The sequence below is a fragment of the Ailuropoda melanoleuca genome, chromosome 18 (assembly GCF_002007445.2).
Source record: "Ailuropoda melanoleuca isolate Jingjing chromosome 18, ASM200744v2, whole genome shotgun sequence".
In the NCBI taxonomy this organism is placed as follows: domain Eukaryota; kingdom Metazoa; phylum Chordata; class Mammalia; order Carnivora; family Ursidae; genus Ailuropoda; species Ailuropoda melanoleuca.
In genome coordinates, this window is record NC_048235.1 from 30720643 (window position 1) to 30746533 (window position 25891).

The following is a 25891-nucleotide window of genomic DNA, read 5'->3' on the forward strand; positions in this document are numbered from 1 at the left end:
CTCCGGATACCATGTAGCACCTTTCTCATGGGTTTAAAAATAGACTCCAGGCCTGCCAACCCTCTTAAAAGGAACATGATAGAGATCAGTGCCAGCGCGATGGGACCTGATACCCGGCTCTGATCGCCTCCCTAAATAGAGCCCACACTTGCGGTCTCTTGCTCTGGGGAGGCAGGGCACCCAGGGCTACCCAGTTGGCCACTGAGTGCTCACCACACAAAATTAAATAGCAAAACGACCAAGACTGTCTTTTCTCCTTTCCCTTTCCTCTCTCACTATTAAAAAGCTTAAGAAGGAATTACAAGGTCTGAAGAGAGTCAGGGTGGATTTCTTAGTCCATTCAGCATAATAGCTATAGCATATATTCTGCCAGGTGCCTTCCTAATGAATTATTGGGCAGGGGGGTGGGGGCTAGCGCAGGAGGGTGCGACCGTGTCTCCGTGAGGAATAACGTCTTCCCAGCAGCCATGCTCTTGATGGTTTATGAACTCCCCGGGGTGGTGGATGGCTGGCTCCGCTGGCGATAAAGGAGCCTGCCTTTCTCAGTAAAGGGTGGAGTTCCTGGTACCCACCCTTATCCACTGTGCGCAGAGGCTCCAGGAGCTGGGGCAACTCCCTGTGTGCACGAGGGCCCAACCAGATAGAAGACTGGTTGAGGCAAAGCTCTATTTGTCGGAAGGCCACGGGGCAGCCAGAGGCAGGGATGCCACCAAGGGAACTGTCTGATGTGTGGCTCGGGAGCGGGGCTTGAGCCAGACATACGACTGGAGACTTTCTTCACCACAATGGATGCTGAAATGGTGCATGATAAGCCCAAGGGGGTCTAGTCGCTGCAGCAGAGTGCTGGCAGCTCTTGGGGGTCCCGTTCTTGGCCATGGGTGTTGGACTTTGGGGAAGCTCTCCCTAGGCCCTAATTTTCCACAACAGAAACAAAGCAACACCCCATACCTCTGGGGGTGGGGGAGTTCACCTTTGACAAAAGTTTTAGTTGAGAAGAAGGAAGGGAGAGGAGGAGGGAAAGGGGGTCAATTGTCATTTTACTGAGCACCTGCTTTGTGCCCCATAATGGTACTGGGGATTTTTCGTGATTTTCCTAATACCTGGAGAAGTGAGTCACCTTATTTTCATTTTACTGAGGAAGAAACCAACACTTAGAAAAGTTATTTCCCTTATCAAAAGTCACACAGCTCAACAGCAGCGGAGTGGGCCTACTGATTTCGAGAATTGTAAGGCTGCCCAGAAAAGCAGAGTGCTATTGTCATTAACTTAGTTCCAAGTCTGAGGATTAAACCAGGGGAGCAGGAGGGGCTCGTGTGTCACTCAGTGAATGGCAGGGGAGAGCCTTTTTGCCAGGGCCTGAGGTGCCAGGGAGGCCCCTCTCTGGAATCCTGGGTCTGCACTCAATTTGTCAGCTCTCGTGTTCCTTTAGAGAGGAGCCTGCTTGGGTCTAGGCTGGCCGCCACCTGAAACTGCCTGTTCCTGTTCCCCCAGCACGTTCTGGGGAGGCACAGTCATCTGAGAATCCCATGCACCTGAGATTCTTTGCTCCAGGCTTTTGAGCAAAAAGGCATGTTCTCCCAGTTTCTGGAAGAGCTAGATTCATGGAGGAGTCTTGGCAGGGGCCCCATAAACTGTCCTGGGCTCCCACTCCCCACCGGGGTTTCTGTGTCACAAGTGAATAGCTTGTCTTTTTTTTCCCCACAGAGCTGGAATTGGCCTAGGGACAGGCCCCCCAACTGGAGCCTCTAGCACCATTAGGCCTGTCTGCAAGGGACCGTCAGAGACAGTGGGTAAAATATTTAGTGAGATTAGAAAAAACCTGTAGATGCCGCAAACCTACAGGATAGAACAAGTGGTCCCGTGTCCTTCCTGAGAAGCCCCAGGTTTTTCTCTAGCCCATCAATTCCTTTCTGTTGCTTTACTTTGATTTCAGGAACGCGCACTGGCAGATCTCACGGACACACTCAATTCCTGCAGTAAAAAATGCAGCCCTCAGGTTTGGAAAGGAAAGGAAATAGGCAAGGAGCAGGATGGTTATTTGTTGTCTGAGGGTGTGGTCATGATGGAGGGTGCTGGAGGGGCAGTCAGTTCATGGGGAAAATAATAATCCCTTATCTTTCCGAATGCCTAGAGCCCAAAGACTCCACGGTTAGTCGTGTAGTTTACCCTGTGCTTCTGTACGCCTTATCGAATGGTGAGCTATCTGTCTCTGCTCTCCTGAAGGATCCCAGCAAAGATTCAGCCCTTTCTGAATAATGAGTTTTATTAAGTCACATGCCCAACAGCTGGAAAGTTCTTTCTTTCTTTCTTTCTTTTTTTTTAAAGATTTTATTTATTTATTCGACAGAGATAGAGATAGCCAGCGAGAGAGGGAACACAAGCAGGGGGAGTGGGAGAGGAAGAAGCAGGCTCATCGCGGAGAAGCCTAATGTGGGGCTCGATCCCATAACGCGGGGATCACGCCCTGAGCCGAAGGCAGACGCTTAACCGCTGTGCCACCCAGGCACCCCTGGAAAGTTCTTTCTGTCTAAATGTCTAATGGAAATCTTCTCCACATCAACTTAACCCCATGGCTTCCCATTTCCTTATGACGACGGTAGGTATGCCCTCTTTAAACATCAGTTGGCAAGCATTTATGGGCACCACTGTCCAGCACTGTGCTGCTCCCATAGGGGAGCAGGTGGGGAAGGGGAGGGGTTGGGAATAGAGAACATTTGAACCAAGCTACTTCTGCCTGGAAGAAGCATCATGGTGACCATGCCTGGGAAAGGCACCATATAATTAGGCCGGTCCTGGGGTTCCAGGCTCTCGTCCTAGAGGACTTTACATTCGAAGGGCCATATCCTTTAGCCTTCTCTTCTTTAATGCCAACCACTTCAGCTCCTGTAACCTTGGGTCTTACTGAGCAACACATATGAAATTGTTTCCTCGCTTCTCTTGGGCCTTGCCTCTCTGCCTATTCAAGTTGCAAAGCCTCAAACTAATGAGGTCATGGCTAACATCAAGAATTCTTGGCAGCCCAGAATACTCAGGTCCTCTGATCGCACCTCAGCATCTTTCCCATTACTCCCACAGTACTCTGTGAGAGCACTCTCCTCTGATTGTAGTTAGCTTCTGGTCCCCTGTAACTATGTCGTCCTTTTTCTTTGTGATTGCGTATAACCCATAGCATTACAGGGTACAAAGGACACTGGGCTTAAGAGTTAAAGGTCTGGGTACCAAAATTGGACTGGGAATATTTTAGTATTTAACTTCGAGTATTTCACTTTACTTGCAAGGTCTTAGTTTACCTCATAAAGAACTCTTAAATTTCAATAATAAGGAAACACACAACCCGATTTTAAAACGGGCAAAGGATTTGAACAGATACACCATCAAAGAAGATATGTGGATGGCGAGCAATCCCCCGAGAAGATGTTTGACACCATTAGCTGTTAGAAAAGGCAAATGAACGGCACAGAGAACTACTACTACCCGTCTATTAGAATGTCTGAATTAAGATTGACCACCCAAGTATTGGAGGCCATGTGGACCAGCCGGCAGAGGGGAGGGATTATGATGCCAGAGGAAAATTTGGAGGTGATTCTGGAGGCTTGTTATCTGAATTGTAGTGATGGTTTTATGGGGGGTATGCATAAACCAAAACTTACCAAATTGTACATTATAAATATGCTGTTTGTGTTATGTCAATTAAACTTCAATAGAGCAGTTAAAAAAATAGTCCGTCTTTTATCGCGCGAGTCAATTCTACCAGTGTTTTTGAGAGTATCATACATATTATTCATCTTCCATTTGAGTATGGCGTTTTCTCTCTCTCTCTAAATATTAATGCTGGAACGGTGCTTTAGAATCCCTTGAGCTATTCCACTGGGCTATGATCAGGGCTGTTCCAGTAAGCATAATTTATTAATTGAAGCTTTCTCTGTAGAGCATTTTAGCAAATCTGAGAGGCAGGTTTAAGAGGCGTGGGGCCAAAGACCTGTAGGGATGTATGTTTTAACATTTGCATGGGTGCGGAGGGGCTGGGGTGGCTTCCCACACCCAGACACCTTGCCCTTTGGGACAGCGGGGCAGAGGTGGCCTAGCCTGAAGTTCATCCTCTAATGATGTTGAAGGTCTCAGACCTGGAATGTTCTGAGGCTGCAGTCTTCAAGTGCCAGTTTTTTCACCCCCATGGGGAGGTGTTAGCTGCATTATACACTTCAGATCACTCTTTTTTTTTTTTTAAGATTTTATTTATTTATTTAACAGAGATAGAGACAGCCAGCGAGAGAGGGAACTCAAGCAGGGGGAGTGGGAGAGGAAGAAGCAGGCTCACAGCAGAGGAGCCTGACGTGGGGCTCGATCCCATAACGCCGGGATCACGCCCTGAGCCGAAGGCAGACGCTTAACCGCTGTGCCACCCAGGCGCCCCCAGATCACTCTTTCTTGACAACATACTGACCTCATCTCTTGATCTTTATTTATCCCACTTATTTGGGACTTTGCCTTAATTGTTGAATGGCTTTGAAGAGCATTTCACTTTGGAAAACACCCAGAGTTTTTTCTAACCTTCAGGAGCATGCTCCAGATTACCTATTCCTGGCTCTGAGTACACTTTCATTAGGAATCTTGCCAGTGCTGTTAATGGAAGGGCTTTGGGTCCACTGGACCCTCCTTTTACTGGTGGTGAGCATGGTCCTGACCCTACCTCTCTGGGCTCAGTTTCTTTGCCCATACAACCATAATAGCATCATCTACCTTATGGGGTGGCTGTGAGGATTAATTGAGGTAAGGCAATATGTCCATCACCTAACACATGCTCAGTGCATTAATTCTTTTTTTTTTTTTTAAGATTTTATTTATTTATTTGACAGAGAGAGAGGCAGCCATCGAGAGAGGGAACACAAGCAGGGGGAGTGGGAGAGGAAGAAGCAGGCTCCCAGCGGAGAAGCCTGATGTGGGGCTGGATCCCAGGACTCTGGGATCACGCCCTGGGCTGAAGGCAGACTGAGCCACCCAGGCGCCCCTAGTGCATTAATTCTTCACCGATACACACACCTCTACCATACCTATGTGTCAGGGCAGGAGGGGTGGGAAAAGAGCATTTGGTATTGTGTCTAGGCTGCTATTTGAAGACAAGGTGAAGCCGGGCTCATGATATAAAACATCCATGCTCTGAACAAACAGTTTTGCCAGGGGCCTGGTTACCTGGCATTGCTTTTGCTGATCCCTTGTCATCACCTGTTCTTAACAATCTGGCATCACCCTTGCCCCCCACCCCCCCACACATGCTTTTGACATCTGCCCCTGAAATGACCTCAGGAAAAGGTGAGGCTGGTCCCGAAAAACTGGGCGCTTACTCCAGCCTCCTCGGGTGGTGTTTCATTAACCCCGCAGACTTGAGGGATGAGGGAGATGGTAGTAACAGATCTGTGTCCTGCCTCTCAGCTCCATTTCGCATCGCGGCTCTCTGGCAGAATCTGGAATAGGCTGATTAGCTGGTATCTCAGGACACGATGTAAGAGCTCAAAACATGCAAATTGGTTACGGGGCATAAATAGACTTTGCTGAGCTCACCCTGGCCGTCTTTGCAGGCTCCGGGGCCCGTTCACTAGGGCAGTCGGGGTGGCAGGAGGCAGGGCGGGAGCGCCATGCAGCTTGGAGCTCCTCACCTCCATTGGACGTGTGTGCCTCCCTTCTGCAGCGGCAGGACGCTCGCTCCCCGCCCGACCGGCCGGCACCTGCAGCTGGGGCCGCACCCCCACCCGCACCCTCCACGCACCCCCTCCGCTGGGCTTGGCAGCCGGTGCCTTCTCTCCGGAGATCGCTTCGCATTAACTTTCCCATCTGACATAATAATGGAGAGAAAATGAAGAGATCCCATTAGCGGCTGGCTAGCTGGCTGGAGGGCTGGCGGGCGAGCGCGGGGTCCGGGAGCCGGAACCCGCGCCGGAGCCCGAGCCCGAGCCCGAGCCCGAGCCGAGCGGAGGGAGCCTGTATTTTTAGCCAGATGCCGCGTAACTTGCTGGCGCTCCCCGCGCCGCCGAGCAGATAACGGGGGAGGGGGAGCAGGGAACCGGGCTCGGATTTCAGCGCGGGCGCCGGACGATGGCAGCGAGACAGGGCAGGTCCGGTCCAGACCCTGCGGTGAGTGGACGGCCTGCTCGCGGCCGCTCGGGCGGGGAGCTCGGCGCGCGTTGGGCCGCCGCCGTGCGGGGTCCGGGCCGCAGCGCCCCTGGTCGCGGGCTGCGGGTCCCGGCGGGCTCGGCGGGCGCCCNTCCCGGCGGGCTCGGCGGGCGCCAACTTTCCGGGCGGGTGCGGGGACGCGCGCCGGCGGCCCTTCTGCTGCCTCACGCCGGCCGGGCGCCTAGGCTTCTAGCAGGATCCAGAGGAAAATTCCTTTGGCCTGGAGGCTGCCGCCGCGAAGGGGCCGGTGGTGGGAGGCGGCCCGACCTGTGGCCGGCCCGGGTGAGGCGGGCGCACGCGGGAGCGCGGGGGAGGAGACCGGGGCGCTCAGGGCCCTCGCTGAGGCCGCGTCCCCTCGCCCCGGAGGACAGTCCCGCCGAGTGGGTTTGCTGCTGGGGACCCACCCCCACCCGCACCTGCAGGGATGCCAGTGCCCTGGCCTTGGCTGGAGAGGGGGCCGCCTCTCCCGCCGCACATCTGACCCCTCAACCTTAGACACCCTAGTGCCCCAAGTCCGGAGCTAGAGGGAAATGAATGGGGATGAGAGGAAGGCAGACCTGTTATGTGCTGGGGAGCAGGTGCTTTCCCCGTACCCTGTCATCCCCAGGGCCCCCCAGCCGTGTATCATCCCTGTTTTGGCAATGGGAAAATTGAGGTTTGGGAACTTGTAGGAGGCATAGCATCAAGTGGCAGAGCGGGGATCACGCCAGGTCTTCCCAGCATCAGGGTCGACCCTGGCTCCGCAGACATCACTGCATCACCCGGCCTCTAAGGCCAGAGGCAGGAAGTGCCCTGGCTTGGGCAGGGCTTTTCCCAAGGCCTGGCAGTTGTGTTGGGAGATTACAAGGGAACCCCTCCCGGGACTCCTGCTTGCACCTTTTATTTCCTTAATGACACCTTTAATATGTTCATTCTACCTTTGCCAATGGCAGTCTGACTGGGGCTCCTGGAGACAGTTTGGGAAGCATGACCAGCATAACTTTCTGGAAAGAAAAACGAAAAACTTAATGAAAATGCACGCTGTGGCCCAGGGTTCACTTCTGTTTGTAGCCTGTGCGATAAAGGCAGGGGCGACACAGGTGTGCTCACTGGCTGGCGCTGGCAGTTCTTCCTGCGAGGCCTAGGGGGGCTCCTAGGAATAGCAAGGTGCTGAGTATGAAAGAGCTGTCAGATGTGGAGGGCAACCCCCAAACACAAGCAGACAGCTCTCATCTGGAATGGTGGTCTGCCTTAGTCGTCTGGATCTGCCACAGCACCGCCCCCCCCCCAAGGATCTAGAATCTCTTCCTGGGAGTCCTGACAATGGCCTTATTAAAGAAACTGCATTTTACTCAAACAAGACCCCTAGAGAAAGAGATACTATCTTATCTCTATTATCTTATCACTGTTTACTGATAATAGCTCAGTTTCCATCCACCTTTTTAGACATGAATTTTGCACTAAGAGAACTTGAGAAACTAATTCATGATTTGCCCTGGGCAAACTTGGATGGGCTCAAGGCCCAGAGAAGGTACAAAGAGGCCCTGGGATTCTCTTACTCCGCCTGAAACTCCACTGCGCTTGGCCTCTGGCGTTTGTGGAGCCTTCCGTGCTCGTGTGTTCCAGGCACGCTGACATTTCGTAGTGTGCTTCCGGCCTCTCCCTCCCAGGACACTGGAGCCCCCTGGGCTACTTATCTATTGCTATATTCGTATCACCCCACTCAGGAAGTGCAAGTTTAATAATAGTCTGGGTGTCTCAGGTAACCAAGGGTTCACCTCTCTTTTCCAAGCAGACCTGATGAGAACTCAAGGCCCTTCCTATCTCCTCCATTACTTCCTCCTGAAGTGAGGGCCAAAGTGGGCATGGCCTCTGAGCGCAGGTGGAAGGCTTCCTCCCGCAGAGCTGAACTTGAGAGAAACATTATGAACACTAAAAGTGATTGGCCCATGGGGCAGCATAGCACAGGGGTGAAGAGAAAGACCCTGGAGTTAAGCTACTTGGATTCAAATCCTGGCCAAGCCATGCATTAGCTGTGTGACTTTGGATAAGTTACTTAACTTCTCTGTGAGTCATTCACCTCGTCTATGCAGAAGAGACATCTATGCACCTGCCTCCTGGGATTATTGCGAGGAGCAAATGAGCCAATTTATGTAAAGTGTCTAAAACATAGTAAGGGATTTAAAAAGGCAAACTTGGGACGCCCAGGTGTTTCAGTCACTTGAGCGTCCGCCTTCGGCTCAGGTCATGATCCCAGGGTCCTGGGATTGAGCCCTGCCTTGGGCTCCCTGTTCCTCAGGGAGTCTGCTTCTCCCTCTCCCTCTGCCCCTACACCCCACTCATGATCTCTCTCAAATAAATAAATAAAATGTTAAAAAAAAAAAAAGGCAAACTTATTTTGTTATGAAAGGAAGTTCAGGGACATCGCATGGATTAACCAGCAGGGATGTGGACTGAGGACGCAACAAAATGTGTATACACCTTCCTGCCCTCAATGCTGGCGTGAACAATTTTCTCACAGGTAAAATTAGATTAAAATGAAGCTCAGGGGGCGCCTGGGTGGCTCAGCCATTAAGCGTCTGCCTTCGGCTCAGGTCATGATCCCGGAGTCCTGGGATCGAGCCCTGCATCGGGCTCCCTGCTTGGCAGGAAGCCTGCTTCTCCCTCTCACATTCCCCTTGCTTGTGTTTCCTCTCTCACTGTCTCTCTCTGTCAAATAAATAAATAAGTAAAATCTTGGAAAAAAATAAAAATAAATAAAATGAAACTCAAGATGAGGAAGGGTCAAAGACACAAGCAGGCAGCCTTGGTGGGGTGCTTAGAGGGGAGGGCAGCTCCTCGGCGTGTTGCAGGGCCCTTGTGGACTGGTTTTCTGGAACACAGTGAACAGCCTCCTTCAGGTCCTCTATCTAGTTTCCTCGAACAGAGAGGCCTCACTGAGGCTGCCCCACATCCCAGGGACAGGTGGGACTTGGGGAGGGCCACGAATTCTGCTCCAATTTATCAGAGCCTGGAGATAGTCTGGTTAACATTTTGTCATTATTGCCATTGTTGTTTTTCTGGTTAGTGTCTACTCCAGTAAACATTCTAAATGGAACGTGTTGGATTCTTTTGACTCTCTTTCTGCCCTATTGGATTACACAGACTGTTCCTGGATGCACCAGAAAATTGCACCTGGGACAGGTCATTGACTTGGAGGTAATTGAATTAGATAGATGGGCAGCATGGACTCGGAAGAACAAGATGGTGAGAATGGGTCTCGTATTCCAACCAGGGTCATTTGTTCCACGGCTTAAATATTCCTTGGCACCTAGGAGGTACTCCGTGAACACTAGTGTAATGAATCAACGAGTGCGTGCATGCATGCACGAATGACCCCTTTATAACTCCGTCACTTTGTTTTTCAAATCATGAGGGCAGGGACCTATATTCTGATTTTTTATTCTATTTCTTTTTGCCCTAGCTGAATCCTGGATTTGAAATAGGACCTCAGCAAATATATTGTACAATTAAACTGAGTGATACACAGTGGGAGTGACACCATTATCTATAATTCACCTGTAAGGTACCCTGAGGATCCTGCTAATGTCCTGACTACTCTATGCCAGAGAAGACCAAACGGAAAATGAAAAGGCCTTAGCAATTGAACTTCACCTCTAACTATATAGGTGACTTTAGCCAGTCACTTTATTCTTACCATTGGTTTTATTATCCCCAAAAGGAAGGACTGGGATGAGATGGTCCCATTCTCAAGGCCTGTCTTGGGCTTAGTACAGCCCTCAGGGTTAGAGCTGGGACCTGCCTGGGACCCTATCCCTGCCATGGATTAACCGTTTGATTGGCAAAGGCATGTGGCTCCTCCCAGGCCCCACAATCTGTCAGGGCTGCCCCAGGTTTGAAATTGCTGGCGATGCATCTTGGGGTCAAAGGCAGTGGACGGGCTTTCATCAGGGAGTCTTGGGCTGAATCCCTGGGTGTTAACTAACTGCAGAACCTGGGCAAGTTACTAACCTCTCCAAACCTCAGCTTCATCACCTCTAAAATAGGGATGTTAATTGTACCTCCCTGACCGGTTGCAGTAAGGATGGAAAGATACCATGTTGGTAAGACATCTGCCCAATGACTGGTGTTACTGTTGTAATTTCATTCCTACAGCACACAAACCACACAAACTATTTTGGCCTCTGCAGCCTACTCTCAGTTGGGCTTTCCTTACCCTCTATTTATTTGCTTGCTTGTCTGTCTGTCTGTCTATCTGTCATAAATATTCTGCTTCACCTGAAACAGTCAAGCCGTGTCACGTTGCACTATTTTTACCCGCCATACTCAGCTTTCCATCCTGAATCCTATCATTGTGCTGCAGAAGGTAGTGTGGGTAGGTGGGATAGGTGGGAGATATGTCTCTCAAATACTGTCATTCTTAGGGAATAATTTAGTATTTTTCCTAATAGTTGAATCCAGACAGACTTTCTGATTCAGCAGGTACAAAGAGACATTTCTCTGATGGATTAAACCTTGAGTCTGATTGCTCTGGGAATCTAGCTCTTGGGGCACCAACAGAGTGATCCTCATTTCTGAGATATTTCCCCCACCACAGATGCCTAGCCGAGGAACTAACGGGGACATTCAGGGCCTTGTGTTTTCGGCCAAGGGGGATCGTGGTCTAGCAGACATTTTAAGCTTTGAAGGATTTCCAAAGAGGTAGAAAATCTAGTCCCTGACCCAAGAAGTAAACAGTTTGGCTGGGGAGACAGAGAAAGATGTATTTAAAATACATTTTTAAAATAAAAAATCAAGCTCTTGTTTCTAGATTTAGAGATGGTAAATACTGAGTATCCAGGGACAGCATCATAGAGGAAATAGGAGCTGAGTGGACCTGGATTGGAATTAGCAAATGAGAGTGTCAAAGGGCTGCAGGCTCCCTTGAATAATCTGGGTGTGGGCCTGGAGGCAGACAGCCTGGGAATGCCACGGGAGGAGAAAGAAGGAAAGAGAACGGGATTCTTCTGCCAGCTGTGTTGGGGGCAGTGAGATCCAAGTGTGTGTATGGTGTTTTTGTTTTTTGTTTTTAAAGATTTGTTTATTTATTTTGGGGGGGCGGAGGGGGAGGGAGAGAGTATTTTTTTAAAGATTTTATTTGACGGGTGTCGGGGAGAGCACAAGCAGGGGGGAGCAGCAGGCAGTGGGAGAGGAGAAGCAGACTCCCCACTGAGCAGGGAGCCTGACACAGGGCTTGATCCCAGGACCCCGAGATCACGACCTGAGCCGAAGGCAGATGCTTAACCGACTGAGCCACCTGGGCACCCCAAGGGAGAGAGAGTCTTAAGCAGACTCCACCCTGAGCGCACAGCCCAACCAGGGCTCTACCCCAGGACCCTGAGATCACGACCTGAGCCAAAACCAAGAGTCGGACACAAAGCGACTGCACCACCCCCTCCAGGCACCCCCCCCCCAAGTGTGTGTCTGTTGTGAACAGGCAGACGCAGAGTTTGGGTTTGAGCTTATATAATGGGGCGGGGGTGGGGGCATGTGGGGCCTGGAATATGAGAGGGCTGGCAGGAAATCAGGACTTTCAGAAGATCAGCAAGGCAGGTGGAGTGGGGTTGGCTGGGAGGCAGAGAAAGGAAGCAGCTCTTCTCCTGCAGGACTGGAGGCTGGAGGTGGCAAGAGGGGAGGGGAGGGGCGGGACAGCCCTCCGGGGTGAAGGTAGTGTCTGTGAGGCTGGGGAGTCTTTTCTGCCATGGATTGGCTGTTAGATTGGCAGAGGCATGTGGCCCGGCTCTGGGGAGGGGTCAGGGTTTGCCTGTGGGCTGGTGTGTGACACCGTGTTCAGGGTGAGGAGTGGCAGCATGTGTCTTAGCGCCCTGTGGCTGCTGTAACAAGTCCCCGCAAACTTGCAGACTGAAAACAGAAATTTACTCTCTGGAGGCCAGAGGTCTGAAATCAAGGTGACGCAGGGCCGTGCTCCTTCTGGAGGCTTTCGGGGAAAATCTGTTCTTCGCCTCTTCCAGCTTCTGCTGGTTGCTGGCTTCCTTGGCTTGTGGCCTCACCGCACTGATGTCTGCCTCCGTCTTTCCATCGGGTTAAGAAAACACGGGCGTGTGTGTTCTCTTGGATCTTTTATAAGGATACTTGTCAGTGGATTTAGGGCCAACCTAGGTAATCTAGATGGGTCTCATCTCAAGACCCACAAACTTAATTACATCTGAAAAGGCTCTTTTTCCAAATAAGGTGACATTGCCAGGTTCCAGGCATTCGAGCACAGACATATCTGTAGGGTCCACCATTTCGCCCACTACGGCATGTTCTCTGAGGAGGGAGTGTGAAGGAAGGAGACAGAGTATTCTTGAAAGGAGAGGGAGCCACGAGGTACGGGTGGGTCTCCTGGAGGACTGGCCACACACGCTTCATGGCGTGTCACGTGACAGCCCTTACCCACCTGGGTACACACCCAGAGCTCAGCCAAGCACAGAGCTCAGCCCTTGGGCTGATACAATAATTATCTGAGTCTATATTATTTCCTTTCAGTTTCACAGCAAGGGTAGGAGAGAGGCCCTAACCCCCAGCAGATAAGGAAAGAGGAGCAGGGTGCCCGAGAAGCACGGGGCTCCTGCTCTGAGCCAGCCCCCCACTGCAATACTGTTCTACCACGCTGGGCTGCGCTCGCAGGCTGTGTTGTCCTCGCCTCTCACTCTCTCTGGCTGTCTTTAGTACAGACAAACATTCTTGGTGGCAGGTCTTGATGGGCATGGTGTTGGCGGCAGAGCAGCTATGGAAAGGAACCGCTTTACTCTCCTTCACGAGAGCTCAAAGCTCATGTTAAGTTGGCAGCTGAGCAAGGAGGTCAAGTTCACGGCTTTCAGAGGCGGGCTGTGTGCGTTTGAGCCCAGGCTCTGCTTCTTGCCTGCTGTGTGACTCTGCACAAGTCACGTCGGCTCTCTGGGCCTTGGCTCCTCATCTGTAAAAGGGGGACCACAATGCTACTTACTTCTTGGGGTTTTCAAAAATGAGTATTAAATGCAGATCTCTGCGGGTTTGTGAACAGATAGTAAATGTGAAGTGCTGATAATGGTTCTTAGTGCAGAGTAAGTGCTATGTGCTGTGTACTTAAAAGATCAAACCACAGAATAGTGCCCAGATACGCCTGCTAGGTTCCTATGATGCCTGCATCCCCAGCTCCCTACAGTCAGGGGCTACCTGCTATGGGCTCTTCTGTAAGAACGAGGAGCCCTTGGAAACACTGAAGCAGTAAGACACCAGGCAGTGCTGAACGATTGTGGTTGGAACGGGGTCCCTCGCAAAGACTGGTCCATCCAGGGCCCTAGCCAAGAGGGTTTGCTTGGTATCTTTATAAAGATACCAAGAAGAAGGGAGGGTGGGCTCAAAGCAGCCTCACTTTACAGACCTGAGAGCGGTCTAGTCAGGGACTCAAGGCCCGTCCCACGCCTGGGTGCCACGGTGGGCACCGGGCAGGGGGTGGGGCTCCGGGGTGCTGTAACGGGAGGGTGTAGGGGCTGCGGCCAAGACTTTGGCCCTTTTTCGCAGCCCAGGGCTTGAATGGGATCTTGAAGTCATCACCACAGAGCACGCTCACAGCCTGCCATTTCTCCTCACAGGCCGATGCTGCTACCAGCTTTCTGAGGGCAGCAAGATCAGGGAACTTGGACAAAGCTTTGGATCACCTGCGGAATGGCGTAGACATTAACACCTGTAACCAGGTACGTGGGATGGGGACAGGCATATGGTCTCTGAAGAGAGGCTCTTGCCCAGTGCCATTTCCTGACAGCTTTAATCTGCCTCTATTAACTTTTTCCCAGTGACCTCAAAAATCCCCAAGGGTTTCTGCCTGCTGAAGGCCCTAACCTTGGTGTTCACATCCCAGACGCGGTGCAGGGCCCCATGGAGAAGGACTGATGCCCGAACAGTGTGGGCCGAGCCCAGGCTCCATCCCCTGCTGCCTCTTCCCTCAGAAGTTGCCTTGGTTCCTGCTGTGGTCTTAGAATATGTGGCCTTTGAAACGGGGCAGAAGGAAGGGCCTTTGAAGGATGTTGTGTCAGTGGTGACATTAAATCTCCTTTGTCCACTAGCAGCCTTTGTGGGTTCTCGCTGTGCTGAGAAGGAAGTCGTGATGACAGCTCCCTTGCTCTGTCAGGTGTGGAAGAAAGCGAGTCTGGCTCAGGCTGAGAGCCACCGTGGCTTGAGTGGCTTCTCTGGAGGTTCCCGGTGCTAAGTGGTGGGTTTGGTGTCAGGTGGGGGTAGTAAGGAGACTTCGTGTGTTCAGGTCAGATCGGAGGGCAAAGAGTCAGGTTTGGGGCGCAGGTCTATGAATTGACTGAACAGAGAGGAAATTATCATCTAGAAAGAGAACAGGGGTGTAGCTTGGGCTCGTGGATTGGATGACCTTGGTTTGGTTTGTTTGGTTTGGCCAGCCAATTAAGTCGTTGGGGCATATGTGCTAAATCAGTTTCTAATTTAGAATACATTTACCAATCATAACTTTTTTTTTTTTACCATTTTAACCATTAAATTATTTTTAATTGTGATGAAATACACAGATCATGGAATTTACCATCCTAACCGTTTTTAAGTGTCCAGCTCAGTGGGATAAAGTCCATTCATGTTGTGCCATAACCATGACCACCATCCATCTGCAGAACGCTGTTTCTCGTGCAGCACTGAAACTCTGTTAGGCGCTAATTCCCCATTCCAGCCGCCCCCACCCCGGCCACCACAACTACATTCTGTCTCTACGAATCCGACGGTCTAGGTCCCTTCTGTCAGTGCAATCACACAGTGTGTCCCTTTCATGCAGTGTAGTGTCTTCAAGGCTCGTTGTGTTGTACTGCACTAGACTGCTTTTACAAGCCAGCAGGGGCAAATTCCCGGAAGGCAATGTGCCTCTGTCCCCCTGCCTTCTCACCCCCTGTCCCCTCCCTGTCCCCTCCACCCTGCTTAAAATGCAACATACCACTTGCTCTTTATCTTAGGACAGGACCCCATTTGGATTCAGTTGGTCCTCTGTGGTGTAAGTTCATAGCTCAAAGGTCAGAGAGTTAGGAACAGGTGCTGTGTTAGGTAGGAAGTAAAAGTAGGTGTGATATTCAGCCCATGGCAGTGAACTTCAGAGGGGAGACAAGCATGTGCCCTGGCCTTGAGTCTGTGGACGGGGTAGGGGCGGCAAGCCCTCCTCCCTTTCTCCCAGCCCTCCACCCAAGTGTACTGACACACAGTGAGGACGTCTGCGGCCACTCTCACCAAACACACAGAGTCCAGGTGTGGCCTCTGGAAAAGATTGGACCTGTGAACCCATTTCTTTCAAGGGAAGAGGATGTAGGAGCAAAGTATGGGACAGGGAGCAAGTCCTGGTATCGGAGTGGCTCAGGAGAGGGGCTCCTGGCTTCAACACTGCACCCCGCAAACAGCTGTAGTTGTGTCGTCCCAGCCCCCCAGAGGCAAGGGGATGGCTCTCTGTGTCCGCCTGGAAGGTTCCGAGGCTTCCGCAGCAGAAATGCAGAGGAGGGCTTCTCCGCTGTGTCGTTCCGCCGGACGAGCACCGAACCTTCAGAGGCCTTCCAAGGGTTAAGATGCCAGCTCTCAGAGGAATCCATTTAGCAGAAATGAGGACAACTGAATGCTCATAAGCCTTGAGCCAGGGCTTATTTTCGGTGTGAAATTGGAAGATTTTGATGACGCTGGGGAAATGGCTTTGTCCCGATTGGTCTGTTGGTGAGGCCCCAGGTGTCACTGGCTCAGCTCCCTGCCATCTCTCCTCAGGGCACTTCTGGGGTTCATCTTCACACGGCGAGCATTTTTGCACTTTATGACACTATTTTCAGTGGGCTCAGTGCCAAGGACAGGTAGCGCTGAGCCCTGCAAGCACCAAAGGGATGCTCCGGTCCCAGAAAGGTGTCTGTGGTCCTGGCTAAACCTGGCCTCCTGTCTGAGAGGACACAGCTGCAAGCACGGACATGAATGTCAGGGTGGAGAAAAGGGAAGGATTCGGGATCCTGCAAAACCCCTCGGGGCTGCTTATGCCCAGGGCCCCTTGCCTGGCTCTCCGGATCTTGGGCCGTTCAGGTCTCCTGCTCTGTGGCTGTGCAGAGGCAGGAGCGGCAGACAGAGGCCCTGGGAAGAGCCGCCAGGCTTCATGCCGGCTCTGGAGGGCCCTTGGCCTTGTGCTCCGGAGTGAAGAATGGGCGGGGGAGGGGCCATAGGAGCCGCGCTGGAGCCCTCATTAAACACATTAGTGCAGCCATGGGGACAGAGCGGTGCCTTACAGCGTTCACAGGGCTGGCGTCATGAGGGGCCTGGACCTAGCTTCTCAGAACATGCCTTCATTGTTTTGAGACTAAAAGCAGGCTCCTGCCCGGGGCCGCGGCTTGAGGAAATGCTTTGGCTTGAATCTTTTGAGCTAGTGGACTGTGATAGCAGTAACACAGCAAATGCTAATCCTTATATAAGTAACACACTTTCAAATAGTATGTTTGGTGGAAAGAGTAAGTGTGTCTCGCCGTAATAGGAAGTAATTACGCTAAGCGGTGTGAAAAGAGGAGCTCTTGACTTATGTAAGAGACATCTGAATATTCAGGGCAACCTCCTTAATGCATGGATTATGTCTACTAATTTTGATCGTCATCATTATTATATTTATAGAAAAGAACAAATTCACACATAAGGACGCATGTATGCACAGGCATGCACCGGTGTCTTTCTATGAATGCCTGATGCTTTCATTGAGCCAAGCCATAGGCAGGCTTTAGACCCACGTAGCCAGTGTCTTCCCATCTATCTCCACATGTGGATGGAGTGCTAGGCCTCAGAGATTTGATAGCACAAAGAAAAGTCCCAGTCCTCATCTTCTCTGAACTGTAGTCTACTGGTAGTGAGAGCTATTCATTAAATAATCACATAAATTGTAGGCAAACTGAAGTGTGTTCAGAACTGTGGAGGAGAGGCGTAGGATTTTTTGAGCATATATGAGACTTGCCCTAAAGTTGGAAGTCAGAGAAGGCTGTCATGAGGAAGAAATAGTTGAGGTAAGGGACAAGTAGAAGTTAATGATGTGAAGGAAGGGAAGAACATTCCCATCATAGGGGCGCCTGGATGGCTCAGGTGGTTAGGCATCTGACTCCTGATTTGGGCTCAGGTCATGATCTCAAGTCATGAAATTGAGCCCCGTGGGCTCGGCGCTCAGCTGGGAGTTTGCTGGAAGAGTCTCTCCCACTGTCCCTCCTCCTGTTCTCGTGCATGCGCGCTCTCTTTCTCTCTCGCAAATAAATAAATAAATCTTGAAAAAAATCCAATCATAGAGAACAGCCTGTGCAAAGTCCCTGAGGCAGGAAAAAGGACAGAAAGTTTAAGGAAGGCCAGAGTGGTTGCAGTGCAGAGGCAAGAGGCTCTAGATGAGGTTGCAGAGAATTTGGGATTTTGCTGGGCCCTATAGGCCGGGGTGATCGTCACCACAGTCAGCTGGGATAGCGTGTCCCAGGGCCACATTGAGTGTGTGTGTGTGGGGGGGGGCTGTTCACCTGCTGCGCCACGCTGTAGTTGCTGACTGAGGGGAAGAATCTGGGGGAAGGGACAGAGTGGCCAGAGCAGCAGGGGTGGGGGGCACTTGATGCAATGGCTCTCGGAGGTATTCCAGGTGTCTCGGAGGAATGGAGGCAGTTCAGCTTTGAGCAACCGGTACAGCTGTTCCTGCGTGTCCTGGAATATCCACCCTGCTTACGGAAGCCATGTTAAGGATACCGATCTTTAGCCCCAGAGCAGAGGGAAGCGGGCCACAGACTCAAGCTCAGGAGTGACGTGATCAGAGGTGTGCTTTGAAGGATTGCGCTGGCCACGGCATAGAAGACAGACGGAAGGGCCCAGGGCTAGATAGCGGAGGCCAGTTGCAGACAGTCACATCATTCTAGGAGAGAAATGGTGGTAGCTGGGATGAGGGTCGTGGCTGTGGAGATGCAGCAAGGTGAACAGGCCTGGGTGTGAATGGCATGGGGGAAAGTAGGGAAGGAAACTTTGAGAATGACCCTCAGATGTCTGCCTCGTGCAGGGGGTGGAGGGTGGCACCACTCACTGAGACGAGGAGCGCTGGGGAGGACTCGGTGTGAAAGGGGGAGGACACGAGATCAGGGCTGTGCAGAGACCCTGCTAAGGAGTCTTTCAGGAATCTAAGTGCAGATGCATAGTGAGCAATTGGATATCTAAGCCTGTCACTCAGATAAGAGGTCCAACCCAAACATAGATATTTGGAAGTCACTCAGCATTCGAGGAAGTCAGATGCTGGCATTGGCTGGTGAAAACAGGGATGAGAGGCTTTGCGAGCTTTATGTTGAACATAATCCCACCAGTGTCTTTGTGGGGGTTGGTCCACGTGTATTTATTAAACACCTACTTTGTGCCAGCTGCTATTCTAGGCACCAAACAAGATAGACAAAACAGACAAAGCCTGTGCTCTTGTGGCATTTCTATGCTGGTAGAAAAGACAGCCCATAACCAAGAAAATGAGCAAATGTATAATGTCAGCAAATGAGAGCGTGGAGGAGAAAAGTAAAGGTGCCTGTTGCAGATGGGGTAGGTAAGGGAGGCCTCTCTAGGAGATGACTTTTGAGAGACTCAAAAGAAGTAAGGGAGAACCACATGGTTTCTGGGGAAGAGCAATCCTGGAAGAGGGGTAAATGGGTGCAAAGGCCCTGGGGTCAAGAGTAAGCTTGGTGTTTGGGGAACAGCAAGAAGGACAGTGTAGCTGCAGTGGAATGATCTAAGTGCTAGACAAGGAGGTGGTTGAAGTTGCCGAGGCCAAATCGAAGGTTCGCAGGCCATGGTGAGGACTCAGGGTCTACTCCAAAGATGCTGAGAAGCCATTGAAAGATATTACACGGGAGATACTCCATTCAATTTAAGTTTTGTTTTTTTTTTTTTAAGATTTTATTTATTTATTTAACATAGAGAGAGATAGAGAGAGACAGCCAGCGAGAGAGGGAACACAAGCAGGGGGAGTGAGAGAAGGAGAAGCAGGCTCCCAGCAGAGCAAGGAGACCGATGCGGGGCTCGATCCCAGAACCCTGGGATCACGCCCTGAGCCGAAGGCAGACGCTTAATGACTGAGCCACGAGGCGCCGCATCAATTTAAGTTTTTAAATGATCGCCAGCCCTGGCTGCTGGGTGGAGAGTTGCTTGAGGCACAGAGACCAAAGCAGGGGACTGGTTAGGAGGCTGAGGCAATGCACCAGGTAGAGCCACGCGGAGGCGTGGAATAATGGGGAGATAGCAGAGGTGGTGAAGCCAGATGACTTGCCTCCCTAGTCTTTTGGAGTGTCGTCGTGCTGGTTTGCGGTCTCAGCACACACCACACAGGGACGTGTAGGAGCCAGGGTCCACCTGCTCAGCCCGGGCTGTGTCGCATACCAATACCAGCTCTGTATGGCCAATTTCCAGAATTATTACTTATGTCAACTCGAAATATTTTATTATGGAGCCATAGCAGTAAAAAAACACATATTTTCTGGGAGGATCCAACTGACTTTACATATTTGCCAGTTGGCCAAATTAAAAGAAAGAAGAGGAGAGCAAGTCAGAGGCTCTGTTTTCCTGAATTCCTCGAATTGTCGGGTGAACACGGGAACACAGATGCTCCACTGGAAACACAAGCTGTAAGTCCACGGCAAACACCCTCACTGTTTTAGCTTTCTCTTCTATTCCTTTTTTTTTAAGTTTTAAAAAAGATTTTATTTATTTGTTTGAGAGACAGAGAGCAGAGGGACGGACAGAGAGGAAGAAGCTAACTCTCTGGGGAGCACGGAGCCCCATGCTGGGCTTGATCCCACGACCCTGAGATCAGGACCTGAGCCGATATCAAGAGTCAGACGCTTAACCAATGAGCCACCCAGGTGCCCCATTCTTCTATTCTTATAACTCTAACAAACCCTGGCTCAGTTGGCCTTCCTGATAGGAAAGAAAGGTACTTGTGACCCCAGGAGAAAATTTCACGCCCAAAAGAGAAGCCTCGATGTCTACAGTACTGTCATAAGGCAGAGAGTAGAAGAGAGGTTTCCTGGAACATTGCAGGCATCCTCTGTCCCCTTGACCTGTCTTATTTATCTCCACAGTGCTGAGTACCATGAGACTTACTATGCCTCTATGTGTCTCTTCATTTGTCCTTGTCTCCTCCACTAAAATGTAGGAGGACTTTGTTTTATTTGGTGCTTCTAATCAGGATTCTGCATGGCATATAGTATGTGCTCTATGAATTCAATCAGCAGATGCTAAGCTATTGTACCCACCGATTCAAGCTATGTATTTGACACTTAGCCCATCCGAGTGCTGTCGTTTTTTTTAAAAAAATAAATTAAAAAAATTTTTTGAGAAGGGGAAAGAGAGAGAGAGAGAAAGAGAATCTTAAGCAGGCTCCATGCTCAGCACAGAGCCCGAGATCATGACCTGAGCTGAAACCGAGAGTCGGACGCTTAACCGACTTAGCCACCCAGACACCCCTGAGTGCTGTCACTTCTAAGAGCAGGGTGAAATCGTCGTTCTTAGGGACAATGACTCTCTTGCATGCTGGTGGTTCCAACGCTGGCACCAGCCCCAGCAGTCAAGTATGTGGCCATAGTTGCCGAGGTATCAGAAGCTCGAGTATCTGAATGATCATGAAAACATGAGGGATTTCCAGTGTAACGCACAACCAACAAGGGCGTGTGAAACCATGCACGTTCTATCGATGTTCTCTAAGTTTCCACATGCGCCTTCCACATGAAGCCCATCACTGCTGGGAACTGGTTTATCTTGAAGGTAAAGGGTTTTAGGCATTTCAATAAAAGGAGCACTTGTACCAAGAGTTTCTGCTCGAGAGGAATCTTTTCCACAGTGGCCGCATGCCAGGTCTTTTCATCAGGATTTGTTGGGCTCTGGCGATTGTGACAATTGCTACCTTTCTAAATTAAAGAGCCTTAGAGCCAAGAGGAGGTCATGACATTCGACTCTCACTTTATAACTCAGAAAGCCGAGGTCTGGAGGTTACTTGGAATATCTTGCGAGCTTTATGAGTTTGGATTCCGTGAGCTGGCGGTAAGAAGACCGTCTTGTTTCTCTGCAACTTCATTTATTCTGTAAACATGGATCGAGCACTTCTAAGGAATGACCCGAGCTCCTTGCAAGAGACTAACTTCATTCATCCCCTTCTCTTGAAGAAATCAGAGGTTGGGAAAGCAAGTCCAGCTTGTAAATAGAAGGTTATAGTTGAGGGTCACAAGTGCCATCCAGGACAGGCTCAGGATGTTTCCATCAGTGATGCATTCACTGAACAAACGTCTGTTGAGCTGCTCCAGTAGGCCATGTGCTGGCTATTCAGAGCAGAGTAAATCCAGGTGCTACTCTCACATTGCTGCTCGTCTGGGGAGTGGCTAAAATGCCAAGGAGTCAGAGAGGCTTTGAAGGAAGAATAGGAGTTTGCCAGGTAGACAAACGGGAATGTGGAGTTGCAGTGGAAGGAAGAACCATGCAAAGGCAGGAGTGGTGGAGGACACGAGCAACAGGGGGATCGGTGATGTTGGGATAAATGAAGTGAAAGAAGGTGAGGATGCGGGGCGCCTGGGTGGCCCAGTCGGTTAAGCATCAGCCTTCAGCTCAGGTCATGATTCCAGGATCCTAGGATCAAGTCCCGCATCGGGCTCCCTGCTCATCAGGGAGCCTGCTTCTCCCTCTACCTGCTGCTCCCCCTGCTTGTGCTCGCTCCCTCTTTCTACAACAAGTAAATAAATAAAATCTAAGAAAAAAAAAAGAAGGTGAAGATGGTGGTCGACCAAGGAGGTTACCACTAGATCAGTGTGGATATGGAGTCTGTTACTTTTCTCTGTCTTCTTTTTCATAGGAACTGTTGCCAGACAGAGATGGCACTCAGTCCCCTGACTCTGCTTGTCACCACCCCCAACTCACACAGAAAACCTCCCCATAGGATAGTATGGGAACATCGAGCCTCTTAAAACGTGCTACTATGGTGCAGCTCTGGGAGAGAATTGAAGGAATGGAAAGAGTGTAGACTGCAGCCCCCACGTGGGACAGGGCGATCTGCCGTGCGCAGTCAAACAAGAGAAGCAACCAGATTCCCCTGGGCCCGGTACTACGGGTCCTTCGGAAGTTTTGGTTCCTCCTAGAAAAGGCATTTAGTGAAAAAGTTGGGACTGAAAACCCCCATCCCCTGAATTAATTTAAATAGGTAAATTGCTTTTGCATCGCAGCCGAAATAAACTATTTGATGTTCATCTGGGTGATTGTCCTGACTAATTTGTAGTTTTAAAGTACGTTGATGACTTGTCATGAGTCAGGGTGACCCACGGTGTTTAATAATCACAGATCCCAGCTCTGCAGTGTCTCTGCTTTCCCCAGTCGTTCCCCAGCATGACCTCACTTCACCCTTGAGAGAGGCAAAGAGGGCAAGAGTCTTCCAGAACAAGGGCCAGGGGCTCCCAGCTCCCAGCCCAGGTCTCTGTGTCCTGCGCGTCAGCTGCAGAGCTGAGCCGGGCAGCAGGGCCCGTTACTCCTCTGGGAGGCCCTCCCTGAGCTGCTTTCATTTTCAGTTTGCATTCATTCTCTGTTAAGGAAGACTTGACTCACCAGTTCAGTGACATGACCAGGGACGTCTCTGGAATCCTGGGGACCAGGAAAAGGGTGAATGGCATCGTTAAGAATGATCTAGAAGATATTTTAAGGAGCGTGCATCCTCCACGCTCCGCTTTAGGCTTCGATTGCTATGGATTTACAATATGAAGAACAGATGTGATACTCTTAGTCTAGAGAGACTGAGAAAACAAGATAACTCTGTGCATGTGTCAGGTTGCACGAGGGTGCATTCGACTGCACGAACCCTTGTGGAGCGCACGCCCTGGGCCAGGCCCCATTCACCTACCATCCAAAGGTGAGGAACACATAGGAACCGAAGGAAGTCCTACTTTGAGAGACACAGACACAGGAACAGATAAAAGCAATTTCATGGGACGAGGGCCTTGACAGATTATCCCCAAGTGCCTTGGGGACACGGTTGAGAGGGCAATTCACTTTTGAGAAGCTGGAAACAGGGCGCGGTGTGGCAAAGAGAAAGGGACAGGAAAAGTCCCAGAGAAAAATGACATTCGATCTGGGCCTCAAAGGAAGATTTGCTTCTCTGGGTATTATAGGAAATGCTAAACACAATTCACAATTCCAGTTCTCTCTCATTGAAATAGACAATGCATGTGAATTTGCCTGGGATTATTCTCATTTGATTATGAATTTTTTGCTATAGATGTTTTTGACAACTGTGTCCTGATTTTAACTGTTTTGTGATTTTTAATTTAGCAAGAAAATGACTTCATGGTAGTTTAAAAATTTACACTGGGACACCTGGGTTACTCTGTGTTAAGCGTCTGCCTTCAGTTCGGGTCATGATCCCGGAGTCCTGGGATTGAGCCCGGCATTGGGTTCCCTGCTCAGGGAGGAGTCTGCTTCTCTCTCTCCCTCTGCCCCTCCCCCTGCTCCTTCCCTCACTGACTCTCTCTCTAATAAATAAAATCTTTTAAAAAAATAAAAATTCATGCTATATGAAAATATGTAAAGTCTTCTGTAAGTTTCCCTGTGTGCCCCCAGTCCCCAAAATCACTGTGAACAATGAGGTGTGAATCTTCTCACACCTTCTTCTATGCCTCTCTGCACACACATCTTAACTGTTTTCTGAGAGCTGTTGCATTGTTTTACTGTGGAATTAGGGGGAAGCCAGAGGATTAGGGCAATTCTGTCATTTTGAAAATACAGAGACTGAGGCCTGAGAGGTGAGGGCACACATCAGGACAGCTTAGAGGCCTCACCTCCTTCTCCAGTGCTCTGTCCTCTGACCACCCCCCCCCACTGCCCTTCTTCTGAAGGCCTGGCTCTTGTTATCTTTTTAAAGGAATGCCAAGGTCTCGGACATGGAAACTCTTTCTAGTCCACAGGAGATATTCTTAGCTGCTGAGCTGAATTTCCGCGTCCCTGTCTCTCATTAACTTGAGCTCACACTTCCTGCTCCAGGCTCCCGGGAGGCCTTCAGCCCCTGCAGCGGATGGATCTGCCACGGAGCTGCTCAGTGCGGGGGTGGAGGAGGTGTGCACCTTGTGTCTCCGGCGTGGAGAGAAGGTGATCCGGCTTGACTCATCTCCTCTCAGGGCTCTGACTAGTGTGGGTTTCTTTTTTCTTCTTCCCCATTTTTTTTTTTTAAGATAATGAAAACCATTCAAGTGTTTTCCCTCTTCGTGAATACCTAGTGCACTGGCTCTTAGCTGCGTGGGTAGGAGAGCTAAATCTAGGTTGGAATGAGCGGAGGAAGGCCAGGTGCCCGGAGCTGGTATTGCTCCTTTCCATCGGCGCCGCCCGCTTCTGAGCGTGCGCCATCTCGAACTTTCCGTTCCTCTTCTACCACCCTGGTCGGTCCCGGGACAAGGACGAGCTGACAAAGGAGATCGGGGTGATTTTCCACCAGGATGGATTATGGTCACTGCTTCAGCTCTGCCTGGCTTCTGGTTGACTGGATTTCAGGATCCTATATATATATATTTTTAAAGATTTTATTTTATTTATTCAACAGAGAGAGACAGCCAGCGAGAGAGGGAACACAAGCAGGGGGAGTGGGAGAGGAAGAAGCAGGCTCAGAGCAGAAGAGCCTGACGTGGGGCTCGATCCCGTAATGCCGGGATCACGCCCTGAGCCGAAGGCAGACGCTTAACTGCTGTGCCACCCAGGCGCCCCAGGACCCTATATTTTTAGCAGACCTTTCCCACCAAGCAGTTTCTGGGGAGCCATCGGCTAGCTGGGTGAGATAGAGGCAGCAGGGGGGATGGCCCTGTGGGAGGTGACCCCTAGCCTCCGGAAGAGGCTTCCCCATCTGCTGGTTTCCATGCCGGGCGGTCCGGTGGGGTGATTCTGGGTCTTCCATTGTGGATTAATCTCAGACCTCCAGTAAGACTCCTACCTCACGGGTCCTTCAGAAGCAGGAGGGTGTGTGTGCTCAACTCATTTCTGGCTCTGAGTCCATAGGCACGCAGGAACCTAAAGGCCCCCCATCCTCTCCCACCACAGCCAGAGCCCAGAGTTCCTCACCACAGTGGTCGCTCCCCCCACAGCCTCTTCTCATCTACCACTACTTCCTCCTACCTTCGGCTTTCTTTGCTAAAATTGTAAATACTTTTGAACGTGTAAAAAAAGTTGTAAGAACAATACAAAGAATTCTCACATCTCTCTCACCTAGACTGTTACCATTTTACTGCATTTGCTCTTCCTGCCTGTTTATCTATAATAGGTACTATGTATGATGTGATTCCCCATCACCCCTAAACATTCCAGTGTGTACCACCCAAAAGCAAGGACACTTTCCCACATAACTACCCTGCAGGCCTCCAAAGCAGGAAATCAGCATTGATGCAACACAACCATCTACAGACTCCATTAAAATGTTGCCAATTGTCCAGATAATGAGAAGTTGTTCTCCCTCTCCTTCCTTCCCTCCCTTTTTGCTCCTCCACCCTGCCTCCCTGCCTTTCCCCCAGTCTTCCCCTTCTCTCCTTCCCTTCCTGCCTGCTCCCAAGCTCCCCAATTCTCTCTCTTCCTCTGTTCTTTGGGTCTCTCCAGACTGTATTTAGTTGTCATTTCTCATCAGTCTCCTTCAGTCTGGAATGCTTCCTCAAGTCTTTGCCTGTCTTGCATGTTTCCAACAGTTTCCATTTTGTAGTTGGAACCTCAA

At 50.6% G+C, this 25891-nt stretch overlaps 1 protein-coding gene across 7 annotated transcripts in view; it reads left to right on the forward strand.

Annotated features, from left to right (window-relative positions):
• The window catches only part of ANK1 (ankyrin 1), a 129259-nt gene that overhangs the window by 23375 nt on the left and 79993 nt on the right, over positions 1-25891 (forward strand). For 2 of the 7 annotated variants that reach the window (XM_034647510.1, XM_034647511.1), the window contains exons 1-2: positions 5125-6129; positions 13764-13865. In XM_034647510.1, coding sequence (XP_034503401.1) covers positions 6091-6129; positions 13764-13865 — 141 coding nt within the window. In that variant the 5' untranslated portion in view covers positions 5125-6090. Of the gene's footprint in view, positions 1-5121; positions 6130-13763; positions 13866-25891 lie in introns of those variants that run through there. The other 5 variants (XM_019798971.2, XM_034647508.1, XM_034647506.1 and 2 more) reach the window with 5 other exon arrangements.